Source organism: Aquarana catesbeiana, linkage group LG09, assembly GCF_042186555.1.
Source record: "Aquarana catesbeiana isolate 2022-GZ linkage group LG09, ASM4218655v1, whole genome shotgun sequence".
Taxonomy (NCBI): Eukaryota; Metazoa; Chordata; class Amphibia; order Anura; family Ranidae; genus Aquarana; species Aquarana catesbeiana.
In genome coordinates this window covers 29973665-29994887 of record NC_133332.1, presented here as the reverse complement: position 1 = coordinate 29994887, position 21223 = coordinate 29973665, and the positions used below count along the sequence as shown (strand labels likewise).

General features: G+C 43.5%; 1 protein-coding gene across 13 annotated transcripts in view; it reads left to right on the top strand.

The window, feature by feature from the left end:
* Positions 1-21223, top strand: part of SYNGAP1 (synaptic Ras GTPase activating protein 1) — a 487176-nt gene that overhangs the window by 361122 nt on the left and 104831 nt on the right. For all 13 annotated transcript variants that reach the window (XM_073598175.1, XM_073598174.1, XM_073598187.1 and 10 more), the window contains 3 exons: positions 1319-1463; positions 6371-6610; positions 14385-14586. In XM_073598175.1, the coding sequence (XP_073454276.1) occupies positions 1319-1463; positions 6371-6610; positions 14385-14586 (587 nt within the window). The remainder of the gene's footprint in view (positions 1-1318; positions 1464-6370; positions 6611-14384; positions 14587-21223) is intronic.

Genomic DNA, 21223 nt, shown 5'->3' with positions numbered 1-21223 from the left:
ACAATTGCGCGGTCGTGCGGTGCTGCACCCAAACAAAATTGACGTCCTTTTTTTCCCACAAATAGAGCTTTCTTTTGGTGGTATTTGATAACCTCTGCAGTTCTTAGTTTTTGCGCTATAAACAAAGAAAGAGCGACAATTTTGAAAAAAAAGCAATATTTTTTACTTTTTGCTATAATAAATATCCCCCAAAAATATATAGAAAAACAAATGTTTTCCTCAATTTAGGCCGATATGTATTCTTCTACATATTTTTGGTAAAAAAAATCGCAATAAGCATATATTGATTGGTTTGCGCAAAAGTTATAGCGTCTACAAAATAGGGGATAGTTTTTTGGCATTTTTATTATAAATTTTTTTTATTAGTAATGGCGGCGATCTGCGATTTTTATCGTGACTGCAACATTATAGCGGACACATCGGACACTTTTGACACTATTTTGGGACCATTGTCATTTATACAGCGATCAGTGCTATAAAATTGTACTGATTACTGCGTAAATGACACTGCCAGGGAAGGGGTTAAACACTAGGGGGCGATCAAGGGGTTAAGTGTGTCCTAGGGAGTGATTCTAACTGTGGGGGGATGGGCTACCACTGACATGACAGCAATCACTGCTCCCGATGACAGGGAGTAGTAGATCCCTGTCATGTCACTAGGCAGAACGGGGAAATGCCTTGTTTACATAGGTATCTACCTGTTCTGCGGCTCCGTGACACGATCGCTAGGAACCGGTGGACATTAAGTCTGCAGGTCCCGCGGGCATGGTCATGCTGTACGCGGCAGGCACGCACCTGGTTGCTCCGCCAATTAAAGGGGACGTACAGGTACGCCCATTTGCCCACTGCTGCCAATGTGCCGACGTATATCGGTGTGCAGCGGTTGGCAAGTGGTTAACGAAAGCAAATTTTTTACATACTGGGGCATGATATGATCCTAAAAACTTCTTTGCAGAAGTCCAAGAAAACCATGGGAAGATTTGCTCCATTGCCTGTAAACAGCAAGTAGAGTTTGAATTTTTAATCAGGTCCTCTCCTATTTAATATTTCCACAATAGGGGCATATGATAAAGTATTTAGGTGGGAAATTTTCTCAGGAGATCATAGTAGCTTAGCTAAAAAGCCCAACGGTCACGCTGAACCAGAAAGAGAGATCAAAAGTGTAGATCCACCCCATTCAACCTAAAACAGAGAGAGCGATTTTTTGGGGGGTTGATTTATAAGCTGTATGTATGTTGTCTGTTGGTTTTGCTAATTCCTCCTTCTCTCGCTATCCTGCGCTGATCACATGCTCTCGTTTTATCTCTCTCCCTCTTAGGTGAGTTTATTCGGGCTCTGTACGAGTCAGAGGAGGACTGCGAGGTTGACCCCATGCGTTGTCCGCCTTCTGCCCTGCCCGATCACCAGGCCAATCTCAGGATGTGCTGCGAACTTGCGCTTTGCAAAGTCTTCAACTCCCATTGGTCAGTGTCTGGTCATGTGATGTCATTGCCAGGAAAAGAATGAGACATTATATGTTAGTCATTCTCCATTACATATTACTTATCTCTTCACCCTTTCCCCTCCCTTCCATTTCCTTTCCACCCCTCTGTGTTCCCATTCTGACTATATTCTTGTTGTTGTCACCTCCAGAACTATTCTTCTCCTCTCATTGGTCCTTGATTGCCTTCTCCCTCTGTTTTTTGTCTGTTTGAAGTGTAACTGTCAGCCAGGAAGCAGCCATTTTTGTGAATAGGAGCAACATTCTTGATAGTGGGCCTAATGTGTAACTCCAGGATGTGAAAAAGTTAGAAACTCCATTAGATTTCTGCTGCTGGGCTATGCAGGAAAACAAGAGCACCACACCACAGGGTTTGTAGGTAAAAGATATTTACTTTGTCATTGAAGTTCATTGAAACCAATGGGGCAGATTTTCTAAAACTGGTGCACACAGAATCTGGCGCAGCTGTGCATGGTAACCAATCAGCCTCCAGGTTTGAGCCCTCATTCACACTGAACATGGCTTTGAAATTGTGCGAGTTCATCTAAAAGCCCCATTTAATTCCGACTTCGGGGGTGACTTGAAAGACATCTGTGCGGGTTCATGCACAGATGTCTATTGAAATTGCCAAAAGTAGTACACGAACTACTTTTGGAAATCAGTGCGGCGCCGCAAAGACAGTGCCGTTGCCGGCAAAAGGCTTCGATTTGACATGCGATTTGACCTGTCAAATCGCATGTCAAATTGCGCCGATGTGAAAGAGGGCTTATTGTGCATGCTTGATTGAACAAACTGAAGGTAAAAGCTGATTGGTTACCAGATTATCTGTGTGCACTAGTTTTAGTAAATCTCTCTCAGCCCACGTTCAGATCAGGCCGCTTTCACATGCGACTTGACATGTCAAATCACCACCTATTGCCGACAACAGCTCCGCCCGAATCGGGGAGACGTCGATGTTGCGGCGTTGCACTGATTTCCTGCACTACTTTTGGCGACTTCGGTGGCAATTTCAATAGACATCTGTGCAGGAACCCGCTCAGATGTCTCTGAAGCCGCTCCCGAAGTCGGACTGACACGCGGGTTTTAAATCGTGCCAGTTCAGCTGAACTCACACGATTTTTAAACCCGCATCAGTTTGAACCTAGGCTCAATGTGTTTCAGGGACTATATGGTGTTTCATCAGGGCTTAGATTGGGATGGAAAATGTGGACTCAACTGAATTAGTTGTGACTGTGTTAAGATCAGGCTTCCAAAGCTAGTAGGTAAAGCAGAACTTTACCCATAATAACTTGCTAAAAACGAATGCTCTTTAGCAAGGAATGTACATTACAGCATATGCTACTAACATTAGTGTGTGCTGTAAATTGCCTCCGGTATTACTCCTGTTTCTTCCCGCTGAAGGCTGCCATTTTGCTGAAGCCCAGAGCCCCTGAACAGCAATAAATCATAAAGCGGAACTAAGCCCACCGATTTAACAGTTTCAAAATACAGTTAGGCCCCTTTCAGACAGGCGCCATCGCTAAGCGGAATCTGCTTGCTAATGCGGGGGGGGGGGGGGGGATCTCTCCGCTGAGCAGGTGGATGACAGGTCCGTGTCCCCTCCACTATGCAGAGGGGACACGGACACAGTCCCGCTCTCCTCTATGGAGCAAATGGTTGGAAACGGACCGCCTGTCTGTTTCCATCTGATGCTACCCGATCTGCCAGATTGATGGGGAATAGGACCACCATCCGTCTGTTTTTGGCGGACAGGATCAGATCGGACGGCAGTGAGTGTCAGCGGACATTTGTCTGCTGACTTCCGCCGCTCCATAGAAGAGACTGGAGGGTCCAATCAGGTCTGCCTGAAAAACTGACAACAAAATTAATAATAATTATAAAAATAAATAGATAATAAAACAATATATTTTTTTTTAAATGCCTCGTGCTCACATAGAAAGGCAAACGCATGCATCGGTCCTGCATCGGACAGCGTAACATCATCTTTTATTTTTTTAACAAACATTTGGGTATTATATTGTGTTTTTGTGCATTAAAATTCATGACATAAAAAAATTAAAACACCTACCATTTTATTCTCTAGGGCCTCTGCTTTAAAAAAGTATCTAATGTTTGAGGGTTTCAAGTAATTTTTTTTGCAAAAAATATTGATTTTCGCATAAACCAAATCAAAGTGTCAGAAAAGGCCTGGTCCTCAAGTGGTTAAAGCGACTCGCTTTGTTTAAAAAAATAATTAAAAAAGGCATCTTTGCAAAGAAAAATTAAAGTGGTTCTAAAGTCAGAGTTGTTTTTTTATCCTAATGCATTCTATGCATTAGGATAAAAAACCTTCTGTGTGCAACAGCCCCCCCTAATACTTACCTGAGCCCATCTTGATAGAGCGATGTTGCACAAGAGTCTCGGCTGTCCGGAACTTTCCCACCTCATTGGCTGAGACAGCAGAGGAGCGCCATTGGCTCCCGCTGCTGTCAATGTCAGTGAGCCAATTAAGAAAGAGAGGGGCAGGGCCAAGCCGCAGCTCCATGTCTGAATGGACACAGAGCAGCGGCTCGGCTCGGGTGCCCCCATAGCAAGCTGCTTGCTGTGGGGGCAGGAGGGAGGAGCCAGGAACGCCGGTGAGGGACTCGAAAAGAGGAGGATCAGGGCTGCTCTGTTCAAAACCACTTCACAGAGCAGGTAAGTATAACATGTTTGTTATTTTTAAATGAAAAAATACAAAACTTTAGTATCACATTAACCACTTCATGCAAAACGACATACCCATACATCATTACTTTGACGCTAAATACTGTTGTTATGACAGTAGCTAGCTGCCCTAACCCCGGTATTTCAGGGAACGCTGTGTGTTTCTCTTTGGGATAAAAGTGGTTTCCGCTGCGGATTTGCAGCGAGATCACTTTTATCGGTGGCAGGAGAGGTGCCCACCCCCCTCCCACCGCACTCCGGTTGTCTCCGCCGCTTACCAGACCCGCCGTTAGCGGCGGAGACAATCGCATCCTTTCTGGTGGATGCCTGGCTGCCGAATGAGGGGAAGATGGCCCCCGTTCGGCTCCATAGCATGGGAGTAACTCAAAACTGGTAACCTGTGTAATTTTTAAACATCCCCATGGAGATTTTTAAGGGTAAAAGTTTGTCGCCATTCCACAAGCGGGTGCAATTTTGAAGCGTGACATGTTGGGTATCAATTTACTCAGGGTAACATTATCTATCACAATATAAAAAAAAAATTGGGCTAGCTTTACTGTTGTCTTATTTTTTAATTTAAAAAAGTTTATTTTTTCCAAAAAAAGTGCGCTTGCAAGACTGCCGCGCAAATGCGGTGTGACAGAAAGTATTGCAACGACCGCCATTTTATTCTCTAGGGTGTTAGAAAAAATGTATATAATGTTTGGGGGTTCTAAGTAATTTTCTAGAGAAAAAAAAAGATTTTAACTTGTAAACAACAAATGTCAAAAAGAGGCTCGGTCCTTAAGTGGTTAATACTTACCTGTCCCGCCACCCGCACCACCAAACACCACTGCCTTCAAGATCCAGGTTTTCTGAAACATGTTAAGCGTTCAACTGTGCTGGGAGCATGACTGCTGAGGTGCAATAAGCCCAGGTCCCATTCAAACTTACCATGACCACTTAGCATACCTTACCCCTTCTTCCCATCCAATAAAAACCACATACAACCATTAATGTTGGAAAGGGCAAGGCCACAGCTTTATTTAACTCAAACATAACATTTAAATATTTAAACCGTGCCAGTCACAGTTGCACTGTGAGCACTCAACTTCAAATGTAAAAGGGAGATGAAGGAGGGGCCTGTCCTTACCATAAGTGCCGGACCGGCTGTCTATCTCCCAATTACCATCAAGGCATAAAAAAGGTTCCATATTTGCTGGCAAGGTCACCAAAACCGCAGCACGCTGTGACATACCATCATAAATAGGGCGGGAGGGTGGGCAGCTCTTCCATGCTTTCGTCCGAAAAGGACCATAATCCCCTGGGGTGCCAAACTCCTGAGCTCAGGCCCAACCCCTGTCCCTTCTTGTACCAATCCCAAGTGAGCCAAAATTCACCTTAACTCCTCCCTGGCCACGCCCCCATCAGTCAGGGCTCTCTTTCCCGAGGGGCTCAAGAGGCCTTCATCAGATGTTGTTCCCTGTGGTACTATGGACACAAGTGGTATACTCTACCTGCGTGTGCTGGCCCCCCCCGCTGTACTTTTGACAAAGGTGGTTTTCTCCAACCGTGTCCTGTAATAACGTAGGGGTCTGTGGAAGGAACGACAGAGTGCAGCTGGATACAAGGCATCCGGACCTCCTTTAAGTGTGCCAGATGGAGAAGTTCTATCAGCAAGCTTAGATCTTCAACACAACAGGGTTTTGCAGCGTGTTGGCAGCCAGATAGGTAAGTGTTTATTGCTTTTTTTTCAGGTATGTCCCCTCCCCCTTTTTTTAATAGCAACTTATTTACTACAATAATTATACGTAATAGGTAATTAAGTAATGCTAAACAATGACACAAATGTAAAACATTTCATAAGTAAGCCAGACCAATTATAACAACTGAAGTGTAAGTATTCTTGCAGAAACCCAACCTTGGTTCTCATTACAATATCCAAGACAGATGAAATTACTTTTTAATATGATACGGTGGACAGAAACAAAATGATAATATATTGATAATAAAAACCATCAATCAGTTTAATGTAGACAGGCTACTATAACCTTACATTTGGCTACTATAACCTTACATTTGATATTAGACTTTACTTCATCTCTCAGTGATGTCACAAGTTCCAATAATTGGTTGGACAACAAAAATGGCCACTTCTTTAGCGACAGGAGCACTTTAAGCATCTACTGTATTGCTCATCTAACTGTTTGCTTCCATCCCTCTCAGTGTATTCCCCCGGGAGCTGAAGGAGGTCTTTGCATCATGGAGGATGCGCTGTGCAGAGCGCGGTCGTGAAGACATAGCAGATCGACTCATCAGTGCCTCTCTCTTCCTCCGCTTCCTGTGTCCGGCCGTCATGTCCCCCAGCCTCTTTGGCCTGATGCAGGAATACCCTGATGAGCAAACCTCCAGGACCCTCACACTCATCGCTAAGGTCATCCAGAACCTGGCCAACTTCAACTTCAAGTGAGAGTAGGGGCAGCGGGGGGAGTGGCACAGGGACAGAGAGGGGGAAGTGGGACTGTCCTATCACAGGGTGGGGATTTTGAACCTTTTGTATGCAGAGTGCCTGAAAGTAAGAACCGTCTTGTTGCCCATAGAAACTAAACTGACTTCTTAATTTATAGGTGAATGCCACCCAAAACTGTTACCTCATTACCCACTGTCCTCTTAAATGTCTCAGTGACTCGAGTGGGGATATTTGCTCCACAACAGGGGTCTCCAAACTTTCTAAACAAAGGGCCAGTTTCCTGTCCTTCAGATTTTAGGGGGGCCGGACTGTGGCCACTGGGAGTAGAAATTTTCCTGGCGTCAGTGGTAGTAAACAATGCATCTTTAGTACGAGAGGGATGAATAGCACCCTGTCGTTGCTGTCAGGGGGAGGAATAGTGCCTGTCGTTGGTATCAGGGGGAGGAATAGTGCCCCATCTTTGGTATCAATGGGAGCAATAGTGCCCCATCATTGGTATCAGTGGGAGGACTAGTGCCTGTCGGTGTCAGGGGGAGGAATAGTGCTCCATCGTTGGTATTACTGGAAGGAATAGTGCCTGTCCTTGGTATCGGGAGAAGGAATAGTGCCCTATCATTGGGATCAGTGGAAGAAATAGCTTCTGTCGTTGGTGTCAGGAGGAGGAATAGTACCCCATTGTTGGTTTCAGGGAGAGCAATAGTGCCCCATCGTTGGTATCAGTGGGAGGAAAAGTGCCCCATCCTTGGTATCAGGGGGAGAAACAGTGCCTCATCGTTGGTGTCAGTGGAAGGAATAGTGCCCTGACGTTGGTATCTGTGGGAGGAATAGTGCCCCATCATTGGCATCAATGGGAGAACTAGTGGCCCATTGTTAATGTCAGTAGCAGAAATTGTGCCCTATTGTTGGTGTCAGTGGGAAGAACAGTGTCCAAAGGGCTGGAAAAAGACAAGCAAAGGGCCACTGCTCTACCACATTCTTGCCCTCTCACAAGGCCATAATGAAAGTGCTCTATGCTTGCAGCTCCCTAATTATGTATTCAGTGTAGAGACTCCATCATGGAGGGGGCTGACAGTATAACTTGTCAATGAAATGACTATGACACCTAGGTATTCTGCTGGAAATCTGGCTCATCTTGCCAGCAGATATGTAGCACTGCATATATAAAACCTGGCATGAGAAAGATGAGCGTTCAAAGCTGGTTCCTATGTACAGCACTTTCCATTGGAACACTTTTCATACATGCAGCTAGGAAACTACAAAGATTAACATCACAGGAGCCCCTGACAGGCGTGTTTGGTTCATGCCTAAGATGATCTGCAGGCAATGTCATTTACTAAAAACACGTCATGTGAATACGATCAGTTTTCGGGAAATATGGTACTGAGAGAAATATATAGCTTTCTGTTGAAGAACTCCTTCTGAAAAATGTTGATTGCTTGACTGTTATGTTGATTCAGCAGCTTCAATACTTTCAAAGCCACTGAGCTGGATCAGGAGCTTCCACAGGGCAACTCAGCAGGGGAGCTAATTTTTCTCAGGAGGAGGACATCAATTGGAGACTTTGTACTTCCCTTAGGAAAGCTAGCTATAGATGGCTCAAATCTTGGTTGATTCCCACAGAGATGGAGCAATGTTCTTTTCTACAGTCACGGGTTTCAGTAAAAGAAAATTGCTTAATTCCCCCATCAACAAAGACAGTGTTGATAGGGGAATCCCTCGCACGGAGCCATTGTGTTCTCCCGACAGGGGGGCGAGGTAAGTCGTCCCCGCTGGGAGAACATAGTGATTATTGCTAGCGGCTATAACAGCCACTAGCAATAATCACATCTAAAATCTGGCAAGCTGGTTGTACCCAAGTTGATCGATCAATCAACTTGGGTACATTCAGCCTGCCCAAACATGGCTCCAATCTCGGCCCATTCCTGCTGAACCAGTCGAGATTCAAACAGTCTATGGCCGGCTTAAGTCAGCCAAAATTCAAGCCATGGGTTTGGCCCTGCTAGCACCAACTGGCTTGACAAAAGTTGATTTAAAAATTAACTAAGTCGGGTGTAAAGTTATTAGCCGAACAGTGGTTGCATCCTATCATTTGCAGTCCCTGTTCGGCAGGGCTATTATATTTATGGTTCTATAGCTGCCTGAACAGAATAGTCAACAGTGAAGTTTCTTCTATCTACACTGTTTAGTATGGATGAAGGAATCGACTGATTTTCTCTCGTTCAACCTGCAGACTGAACAAGATAAAATCAAACGATCTGTGGCTAGCCTAAAAGGTAATAATCTGAATGTGTGTTATTGTTTCAAAGCGATCCTGTCAGTCACTTAAAAAATGGAGCTTAGCATTTCCAACAGTAGAACAGGTATTATAGTCTCCTTCCTAATGGTCCGTGCCTCCTGTCATTGCTGCATTAGAGTGCTGCAGCCTTTGTAAGATTCTTCAACATTCTAACCTTCGTCTTTTATATAAAAAGTGCAGCACAATCAAAAATGATTACTCCTGATTCCTCTATATGGATCTTTAGTTATCACTAGTGGGATCTCCAGAAGGAGGAAAGAGGTCCTGATTCCTCTATGTAGATCTTTATATCACTAGAGGGATCTCCAACAGGAGGTAGGAGGTCCAGATTCCTCTATATAGATCTTTATATCACTAGAGGGATCTCCATCAGGAGGAAGGAGGTCCAGATTCCCCTATATAGATTTTTATATCACTAGAGGGATCTTCAGCAGGAGGAAGGAGATCCTGATTCCTATATATAGATCTTTATATCACTAGAGGGATCTCCAGCAGGAGGAAGGAGGTCCTGATTCATCTATATAGATCTTTATATCGTTAGGGGATCCAACAAAAATAGCCAAAAATATGTATAGCAATATTATTCATGAAATACTATAAATGTGCCAAATAAACATAAACAATCAAACATGTGTTTACATTCTTCACATTAAGCATATATAGTTATCAATGTAAAGTCAGAAGGTTTTTATGCTAATGCATTGTATTCATTAGGATAAAAAGCCTTCTGTGTGCAGCAGCCCTCCTGATTCCTCTATATAGATCTTTATATCACTGGAGGGATCTTCAGCAGGAGGAAGGAGGTCCTGATTCCTATATATAGATCTTTATTACTAGAGGGATCTCCAGCAGGAGGAAAGAGGTCCTGATTTCCCTATATAGATCTTTATATCACTAGAGGGATATCCAGCAGGAGGAAGGAGGTTCTGATTCATCTATATAGATCTTTATATCACTAGAGGGATCTCCAGCAGGAGGAAGGAGGTTCTGGTTCCGCTATATAGATCTTGATATTACTAGAGGGATCTCCAGCAGGAGGAAGGAGGTCCTGATTCATCTATATAGATCTTTATATCACTAGAGAGATCTCCAGCAGGAAGAAGGAGGTCCTGGTTCCGCTATATAGATCTTGATATTACTAGAGGGATCTCCAGCAGGAGGAAGGAGGTCCTGATTCATCTATATAGATCTTTATATCACTAGAGAGATCTCCAGCAGGAGGAAGGAGGTCCTGGTTCCTCTATATAGATCTTTATATCACTAGAGGGATCTCCAGCAGGAGGAAGGAGGTTCTGGTTCCCCTATATAGATCTTTATATCACTAAATGTGCCAAATAAACATAAACAATCAAACATATGTGTACAATCTTCACATTAAGCATATATAGTAATTAATGTGCTTAAAGTGGTTGTACAGTCAGAAGGTTTTTTATCCTAATGCATTGTATGCATTAGGATAAAAAGCCTTCTGTGTGCAGCAGCCCCCCTCAGCCGCCCTAATACTTACCTGAGCCCCATCTCTGTACAGCGATGTCCACGAGTGTCTCGGCCGTCCGAGACTGTCCCTCCTAAAAGCAGCAGTGGCTCCATTGGCTTCCGTTGCTGTCAATTGAAGTCAGTCAACCAATCAGGAGAGAGAGAGGGGGCGGAGCTGAGCCACGGCTCTGTGTCTGAATAGACACAGGAAGCTGTGGCTCGGCTCGGGTGCCCCCATAGCAAGCTTTTTGCTATGGGGGCATTTCGACAGGAGAGAGGGGCCAGGATAAAACTAAAACGTGCATTAATGTTAATTAAGTCCCAAATGACATACATTAGAGTGGTTGTAAACCTCAGACGTAAAATATGAACAAAGCATATCCCTGTTTAGTGTGTGCTTGTCTCTATCCAGAGCACTAAGTGTCATTCCTGTCTGCTGCTTCGCTCCTCTGCTATCAGCATGAGTCAATTCTTTGCTTTGAAAAAAAGTTTGTGCACTGCATGAATTCTTTGTCAATTCCACCTCAGTGTGCTCTGTCACCAGCCACACCACCAGCTCATCTTTAAACATTGATCTATAATTATAAATAGGACAAAATGCACCTTGCCCGTTAATTGGGGCTTCAGGTCTCCTCAGGACCCTCCAGATGTATCAACAGATCTCTTCTAGATAAATCAACCTCCAGAGCTGCCAGTCTTCTTATTATTCCATAATGCTCAGAAGAAAAAAAAAGCCATCATTGTGTAGTATATTTAAACACCATACACTTTCATGTCCATGATTAAGTCACAAGGGGCGTGATGAAATGCGTTGAGCGTGGATCTACGTGATATCATCGCGTTTTCACCTCGTGACTTAATCATGGACATGAAAGTGTATGGTGTTTAAATATACTACAGGATGATGGGTTTTTTTGCTCTTCTGAGCAATATGGATTAATGAGGAGGCTGACAGTTCTGGAAGTTGATGTATCTAGAACACATCTGTTGATACATCTGGAGAGTCCTGAGGAGATCTGAAGCCCCAATTAAGGGGCAAGGTGCATTTGGACCTATTTCTAATTATAGGACAACGTTTAAAGGTGAGCAGGTGGTGCCAAAAATCCAGAAAAAAACACATAAAACAAATGGTATTAAGTAAGTTGCAGTTCAGTGAGTAAAAATAAATATTTGATCCCCAAGCAAAACATGACTTCTTGTAGTTGGTGACCAGGTTTCCACACATCTAAGGAGAGATTTTGGTCCACTCTTTATTACAGATCTTCTCTAAATCTAGGCCACTCGATGACCTTAATGTGGTTCTTCTTGTGCCACTCCTTTGTTGCCTTGGTGGTATGTTTTGGGTCATTGTCATGCTGGAAGACCCATCCACGACCCATCTTCAGTGTTCTGGCTGTGGGAAGAAGGTTCTCATTCAAGATTTTACAATACACGGCCTCCTCCATTGGCCCCTCAATGCGGCAAAGTCAGCCTGTATCTTTAGCAGAGACACAGTGCCAAAGCATCATGTTTCCACCTTTGTGCTTGATTGTAGGGATGGCGTTCTTAGGGTCATAGTCAGCATTTTGCTTCCCTCCAAACACGGCAGGTCGAGTTAATGCCAAAGAGCTAAATTTTGGTCCCATCTGACCACAGCAGTTTCTTCCAATCCTTCTCTGAATCATTTAGATGTTCATTGGCATGACTGTACACGTACCTTCTTGTGGATAGGGACTCGCTGTGTTTGGAGGAAGAAAAATGCTGACTATGACCCTAAGAACACCATCCCTACAGTCAAGCACAGAGGTGGAAACTATGCTTTGGGGCTGTTTTTCTGCTAAAGGTACAGACCAACTTTGCCGCATTGAGGGGCCAATGAATGGGGCCATGTATTGTAAAATCTTGGATGAGAACCTTCTTCCCTCAGCCAGAACACTGAAGATGGGTCATGGATGGGTCTTTCAACATGACAATGACCCAAAACATGTCACCAAGGCAACAAAGGAGTGGCTCAAGAAGAAGCACATTAAGGTCATGCAGTGGCCTAGCCAGTCTCCAGACCTTAATCGTATAGAAAATTTTTGGAGGAGCTGAAACTTCGATTTGCCAAGCGACAGCCAAGAAACCTTAAGGATTTAGAGAAGATCTGTAAAAAAGAGTGGACCAAAATTCTTCTTGAGATGTGTGCAAACCTGGTCACCAACTACAAGAAACGTCTTACCTCTGTGCTTGCCAACAAGGGTTTCTCCACCAAGTACTAAGTAATGTTTTGCTTGGGGATCAAATACTTATTTTACTCACTGAACAGCAACTCAATTTATAATATTTGTATCATGTGTTTTTTCTGGATTTTTGGTTGATATTCTGTCTCTATCATTTAAAATACAAATAAAAATGATAGACCCTTCATTTCTTTATAAGTGGGCAAACTTACAAAATCTGCAGGGGATCAAATAATTATTTTACCCACTGTATGCTTAATGTGAAGATTGTAAGCACGTATGTCTGATTTTATAGTATTTCACAAATAATATTGCTATACATATTTTTGGCGTTTTTTTTTGGATACCACAGAGTAATAATTTTTAATTGCACATGCAATTTTTAATTTAATGCACTTTTTATATAATAGGCTTTTTGTCAATGTGGGAACACATGACAGTGCATAGCAGCAATTAGTAGCTGTGCTCACTAAAGGGCACAGCAAGGACATAGCGGGTCGCAGGATGTAACCACAGTGCGCAGTAGGGAGCACAGGCATCGGACACTCCCAGAAGTGTTAAATGCTGAAGAGTCTGGTAGGAGCCGCAGCACTGAAAAGGAGGAAAGGTTAGACACATGGGCCGCTGAAGAGGTGAGTGTTACAGATATTCCATTGCAGGAGACTTTCAGCTTAATTTTTTTATATGATTGACAGGGTCAATATTATTCTCATGTATAACTTGTAATAACATGGGAAAGACTATATTTGCTTAGAAAATATGCAGCATTGTTCCAGCTTTGTTGTGCTGCACAGTGGTTTTGACACACGAAACTTTGGCTCTATTTTGCTATAAATGTTTTATCATTTAATTACCTTAGACTTTTGGACATTTGTTTTGCGCTCCCATTGGATTGTATGTGTCTTAAAGTAAACCTGGCCATTTTTAGCGGACCATTCATTGGCTTTTTGTAACTAAGACAGGCCATACATGGGTCGAATTTCAAAAGAATTTTCTTTTGAAAATCTTATCTAAGAATTTTCGTTCGTATTTTGCACCATTAATGGGCTGCAGCAACAGCTGATTTTCGTGCGGCCATCGAATTTGAGTAATCAGACATGTTGGAAATTTTTTGAAAAACAAACAATTTTCGAATCAATGATGGGAGAACCGTGCGAGAAATGTAATCGAAAAAGAAATGCGCATGTGCAAGAAAAGAATATTCCCGGAAAGAAAAGAAGATTCCCAGCCACGAAAATTCTTTTCTGTAGCAACAATTTCGAAAATCATTGGTGGCACCTTCAGATAACAAAACGCACAAATTTTCTGATTTTCAAAAGACAATTCTTTCAAAATTTGAACATGTATGGCCAGCCTTAGTTTGTGATTTGTTGGTTCAGCATCAGGAGACAATTGACAGTTGGATTATGGATTATGGTGATGGTCAGCTGAGAATCTGCACCTGATTCAAGTAATGACTGGACTCAAAGGAAGAGATATCATATTGTTGAGTAGCAATGCTAGTTGATGCATCTCTTCTGCATCTGATATTTTTCTTCATGTAGTTTTAAAGTTTATGGCAATACAGGTCAAATAATACCAGGGTAATTAATAACTGATGAGCAGATCATAGGCAAGATAGAAATGTATGAGTCCATAGTGATGAACACCTGAACACTTTTACATATGACAATTCCAGAACAGACAGACAGTACCTCATACCCACACAATAAGGGGTTGCAGGAGACTGGCGCCACTTTATGGATGAATAACTAACATTGTGTGCATCAAACTATATTGAAATGTCACTGTCCCCAGGTTCAGCAGTAAGGAAGAGCACATGTCCTTCATGAACGAGTTCCTGGAGACGGAGTTGGCCAATATGCAGAATTTTCTTTATGAGATCTCCAACTTGGACGCGCTTACCAACAGCAGCAACTTCGAGGGCTACATCGACTTAGGGCGAGAGCTGAGTACTCTGCACGCCCTGCTTTGGGAGGTCATCCCCCAGCTCAGTAAGGTCAGTGGAAACTTGCATGCCACTTACATAACCTATATACACACAAGTCTTTGCCGTGCTAATAATTACCGTATATACTCGCGTATAAGTCATTCCGAGTATAAGTCGAGGCCTTAATTTACCACAAAAAAATGGGAAAAACTTATTGACCTGAGTATATGACGAGGGTGAGAAATGCACAGCTACTGTAAGTGGAAAAGAGGGTCAACAATGCCCATTTGCAGCCTCACTGTGCCCATTTGCATGCCTCACTGTGCCCATTTGCAGCCATAGATCCCTCGAACTTCAAACTCGGTAGTTAAGGGTTCCTAGATGCCACCTAGCTGCAGCCAAAGTTTGGGGTCTCTGAACCCAAAGGGTCCCAAAATGACATTGCTGCAGATGGACACAGTTGACCGAATTTGGGGCCCCCGTATCTTGGGGCCACTTAGCGCTAAGAACCCCAAATTTGGTGTGCAAACCCAGTGGAACTAGCACCATAAAACATCCAGCTGGGGTTTCTAGCACCAAGTGGCCCTGAGATACGGGGCCCCAAAGTCGGTTCAGAAAATGTCAAGCACTTTTCTGCAGCAGAGAATGACATTTTCCGAACCGAATTTGGGGCCCCATATGTCGGGGCCGCTTAGTGCTAGGAACTCCATCATTGGATATGTTGTGGTACCAGTTCCACTGGGTTTGCACACCAAATTTGGGCTTCCTAGCACCAAGTGGCCCTGAGATACGGGGCCCCAAAGTCGGTTCGGAAAATGAAATACTTTCAGCACACAAAAAATGTGCTGAAAAACTCGACTTATACTCGAGTATATACAGTGATGATTGTGAAAACAATGAAAAGATGACCCAAAATTTATGATAAGTCCAAAATTTAAGTCCAGTATGGTGAAAAGAGTCTGATGTGTAGAGATCAAATTAGAAAGAGTATCAAAATCCCAATTTCATCCAGGATGGGTGATAAAATCGGCTATGAACAAAAAAATTCCAATCTAAAATGTGAGTCACCTGAGTGTAACCCCACCTTAAGACAAAATGGACCCTTACCAGAAAATATTGACTCTATTGAAAAAGAGTCAAATACGCTGTATTGACTAGTGTATCATCTGTGTTGGGAACCTTTCTCCCCTCTCCATTATCAATGGTCACTGCAGTCTCCCAAGCAACAACATAGGGTGCTCCATCGTAACATACAAAAAACAGAACCGGTGGGGGGGGGGGGGGGGGGGGAACGCACATAGTGAAAAATTGTATTGCAATTTATTGAGTAAAAAAGAAGCTAGCCACTCACAAGATTAATAACATAAACAAGTGCTTAGTTAAAACAATACCAGTCCCAGGATCAGATCCGACAGTGTCCTGGTTTAGGCGTGAGTGGGGATGTCATGAGCGTAAGCTCCGCCCTTCTCGTTTCATCACAATTGGTGTCATCAGGGGCATGGCCACTCACAAGATGGCCTAGATGGTGTCAGTTGTGACAAAACACATAGGGAAGGGCTTACGCTCGTGACATCACCACGCATTCCAAAACACATCAGACTCTTTTCACCATATTGAACTTTATTTGGGACTTATAAAAAATGTTTTGGTCACCTTTTAATTGTTTTCACAATCATTAATTATTAGTATGGCAAAGACTTGTGTGTATATATTGGTTTCCAATCTGATTGTTTTTTGCCAGCTGCTTCTTGCCAGATCTGACAGCACGATATGTGTTTGCGTTCAATACTTACATAACCTACCTATGGGGGGGATCATATTATTACAGTGTCCAGTGCCTTGCTTTGCCGGAAATTTGCTTTCTCACTTTATATCTTGCCATTTTCTTCCCATATCATGATCTATCCCAAAACTACTCCCCCTACTCAGGGCCGCTGTTAGAAATCATGGGAACCTGTACAGCTTAGCTGATAGGAACAATGATCCAAGCCTAACATGCAGCTCCACCTGCATGGACAAACCACTCACTTATGCAACCAAAATATCTGCGAGAATGAGCCTTTGTGATTAGTTTATTCTTTTAACAGCCCTGTGGGGGTTATTGAAATATAAGGTGTCTAAACAGATGCCCAATGTCTCTGTTTTGAGACAGAGAAAGAGATTGAGGACCCAGATTCCTCTGCCTCAGCTGCAGAGTGAATGAAAACGAAGCACACTGTATAGAGGCACCCTGGTCATTCACAGACTGAATGCAGGGAGGGCCACAGGGGGATTGGTTCCAGTAATTGTGCCCACTCCTGCTGCTCATGGCCCCCCTGGTGAACTTTTGGTTCCTTGGCCCCCATACAGGAGGACATGTGTCCCCCTTATCAGCGGCCCTGCTCCTCCTGACATATCTGCCATCAGCAGTCTCTCACTCTGGTACCGCTGATGTCCCCCCCTTTACCAGATGCAATCTCTTCCCCTGCTGCTCCTCTACCTTCCCACTGCCAGTCTTTCCTTTGTGCCAGTCCCACTAATCCTGCCCTCCAGTCCATTCTTCCTGTGATTTGCCAATTAGAAATGGAGCTGGTTTAAAGTGAATCAATCACCAAGCATAGAGCTTTTTGGGTATGCACCATTGCACAACTGAAGCACCAGGATTCCACAGTTAATGCCCAGCTTAGTGCTGAAATGTAATGTTAAATTGACTACAAAAACAGCTGCTTTAAAGCTGAACTCCAGCTTTACTTTCAGTCTTCCACAGTTGTAAAAAGCTCCTCTCCTGTACTGAAATTTCCTGGCTGAAGGATGTCGAACATCATCTAGCCCAGTGTTTCTCAACCAGGGTTTCTTGGAACCCTAGGGTTCCTCCAGAGGTTTCTAGAGGTACCTTGATCAACGAGCACTTTCTGATTTCAGATAAATTCCCATTGACACCATTGAACTTTTTAGCTATCTGAAAGAGGGTAATTCTTTGCAATGACCACATGTGTAAGGAGCATTCTTCCTACTGACCATCACACTAATGTATCATGAGTTGTAGATATAATCATTTTTAGCAGGAGGTTCCCTGAGACCAGAAATTTATTTCAAGGGTTCCTCTGTGTTGAAAAGGTTGAGAAGGGCTGATCCAGCCCTTTCCTCTGTAGACCTTTTGTCCCTGCCCCATTGCTTTCGTTCACTGAATTTTAGATTTTAGTCCCATTAATCATGGAGGCTCAGTATCACATGTAGGTGTTACCTAGGGTGGTCTGCATGCAAATACACCCTGCCTAGAAAAGCCCATTCCTCCACAGTAGACATCCACTTATAAAGCATTTTGATATTTGCCTAACTCCTCCCAGGAGCCAGTTTACTGCTTGCCATTGGCGGCCGGCGGTAATTTATTTGAGTTGGCGTGGCAAACAGTAACACATCCCCCCCCCCCCCCCCACAGGATGGTGGGGTCTAGAGCACTTACCCAGCGGCCTCCCCTGCTATCCACAAGCATCGCAGCGGCTTCCGTTTCCTCCCTCCTCCTCGGCGACCGATTGGGACTCTTCTTCGGCCAATCAGAAAATTGGTCTCAGACCCGCTTCTGATTGGCCGGATTGAGGATAAGTGTTTCAATAGCTAATATTCATTCGCTGTTAAAACACCCCGAGCCCACCCTATTTTGAAGCCTAATCAGGTGCTTCAAAAAAACAACCTCATCGCTGTAATTCATGTGTCCGGCATCCTGAAAGGGGCCGGACGCATAAATAGGGGGTGGTGGCTGTGGATAGAGGGGCCGGCGCCCCTAATGGATGGGCCGCCACTGCTGCTTGCATCAGTGCTGAGGGCTATTAAGAGGAGTACTGAGGCCGGGTGCTGTGATGTTTTTAGAAAGCTCTGTATAGTACCCTGCAGGCCCCTTCCACCAGCTATGATCTGTTTGCATTGCACAGAAAAACCCGGAGATCCAGTGATTTAATATAAAATGTAAAACAAGGTAAAGGGGGAAGAGCGTTATGGCATAACCCTGCAGGGTGCTCTTTTAAAAACTAATACTGAGTTTACTACCGCTTTAAAGTTTAGCTCTAAATAATAATCTGTAGTATCCAGGTAGAAAACAATACCCTGGTTCCTGACTCTGTATCTGTCTAGAGCCGTAGATTTAAATGTATTTATAGAATCGGCTGGTGGTATAATGCAGATTCTTCATCACTGCTACAAAAAGGCATGTTCTGGCAGACCTAATGCTGCAAATATTTCATTGTGTGTTTGAAGGGCAGCATGAAAGGCACTAACGAAATGTTCCCTGCACGCTGCTGCGTAATATCTTGACACTAACCCTGTGACACCGACATAACACATATATGCGGCCCCACTGCACTGGGCTTTTTTCCATGGGGCCGCATATATGTGTATATCCCTTTGCCCTTTGTGTGGTGTGCTCCCAGCACAGAGACCGGGGTCTCACCGGGACTCCGGGCCCCATACTAATGATCGGGACCCTGAACTCCCGATACCGGGTTCCCCTGATCACTGTGGTAGCCTCTGATTGGCTACCACAGGGATTACTGTGAAGCCTGCCCCAGTGTTTCTCTCTCTGTTAATGGAGAGGAGAGATACATTCTATCTTTCTTTCTCCTCGCAGAGAGAAAAAAAAAGTGTGTGTAATAAATAAATGAATAAATAATAAAAAATAAAAGAAAAAATAAAGAAAAAATATCTAGATCAAAGTTTGATCTAGGTCAGTGCTAGGGTTAGTGTTTGGGTCAAAGATCAGGGTCAGTATATTTTGGGCAGGATTTTTCTTTTTTTTCTTTTTTTTTTTTTTTTTTTTTTTACAATCAGTGTCAGTGTTTTTTAGGTAGGACAAAAAAAAAAAGAAGCAAACTGCACACTATTTATTCTGGGCTGTGCTACGGGTACAAATAACATACACATGTGGTATGGCTGCAATCGTCAGGAGTGGGATAATTTATTTTAGGTTGTTCTTTGGTGGCAAATGATGGTAGCAACCGGGGGCGGAGCCGGCACACAGCATGTTCACGGAAGAGGGAGGATTGGTTACTTCCTTCGCCTAAGGTTCAAGTTGGGGGGGGGGGGTTGGTTGCACTGATTGGTTTCTACTGTTTAAAAAAAAAAAAAAAAAAAAAAGAGCAACTGTTCCGAGGTACGGAATAGGGTTGCAGATTCAGGACATTATGGTTATGGAATGCTGATGGTTATTGTCTGGATCACTGTGGAATTCACTGCTGACTATACTTGATGTAATACCTACCCGATGTCTTGTATGTTTAATTTCTGATATGCGTAATAAAAACTTTTTGAAAAAAAAAATTATGGTAGTAACAAGAAAGTTGCAAAATTGTGCTTAGGCATTAAGAGTTGTTTTACCCTTAGGCGTGAAGGGGTTAAAGAACTAAAAGGTAATAACTACAATTTATATTGTAATAAATGGTTTCAGAAGTGTAAGCGAAGGCAACCTTTTTTAAATTTATTTTTTAGAACTTGGATAGAGTGGGGACGGCTGGACCCTCTGTTTGGTTTTTATTGCTTTTTGTGCTTCCACTGGGCAAATTTATCCACTCTATTTGCCCTGGTGACTATGGTCACTGACATAGAAAGTGATGGGAAAATCCCAAATTTGGAGAACATCACCAGAACAAGAAATGAGGGTAAAACCTTCATTTGGGAGACCTATTCCTATGACAGCTCTTTGAAATAGGAATTCTGTTCACTTTAGAGAAATTTCCTCTCATTTCCTGTTGTGTCTCTGTAGCGATACCCCCAAAGGAGCTGCTTAAGCTTGTTCAGTCTGTTACTCTGCCTCTCAACCCCAAGGAGCATCTAAGCCCCTACTGGCACACCTAGCAAGATTGTAAATAGGATAGTAGTGTAATGACACAAAGACACTGTTCAGCTCTCTCAAGTTTACTTGGTCAAGAGAAGAGGTTTAATGATATTAGTCAGCCAAGTCCTGTATAAGTAGCCAAGACTTGGTTGAAACAATTTCTATTAAAGCAATAAATGGCAATTAGCAACAACAAAAGTAACACCAGTGAGTACAGTGTTAAACAGTAATAAACAAGCCTTTAAGCAAGCTAATGATAGTTGTAGATATAAATTTTACTAAAGGGGAACCCCAGGCCAGCCTATAATACTTCAAGGTCTATTGGGAATAATACACTATAAGTATCAGTAGCGTGTCCCCTTTAAGAATGACAACAACAATGTTCTAAATGCAAGGCCTTGCGATATCTTCACCGGCACGTTGGAGCTATATGAGCAAGGGTCCTCAATGTATCAGAGTGATGAGGAGCAATGTAAAATAGCTGGTGCTGTGATATAGCTCTCCTCTATGTGGTCCGGATAACAAGTGTCTGTGCACAGTGTTCAAGTCTGGTGTTTATGTAAGGCAATAGGATTCCTGGGCAAATCCCACTCACCAATCCTGTACGCATTCAGCAGTCCTCCAAAGAGCGATCAAACGATTCTCCTGGCTGCAGATGTGTCACGATGGCTTTCAGTCTGCTGACCCGGTGAACCACCGATTCCGTGACGTTCCGTGTTGCTGAATAGCGTCCTTCTGGAAGCAGGCAGAGTTCTGACCCACTGGGCTGGAGCTACAGGCTGTGTGCCCCTTGGTAGGCCACAGTCCCCTCACACAGCAACAGAAAGGTGATCTCACGATGGAATCCAGGAAACAAGCGACATTGCAGATTATTTTATAGTTTCTCCCTTCATTCTCCTCTCT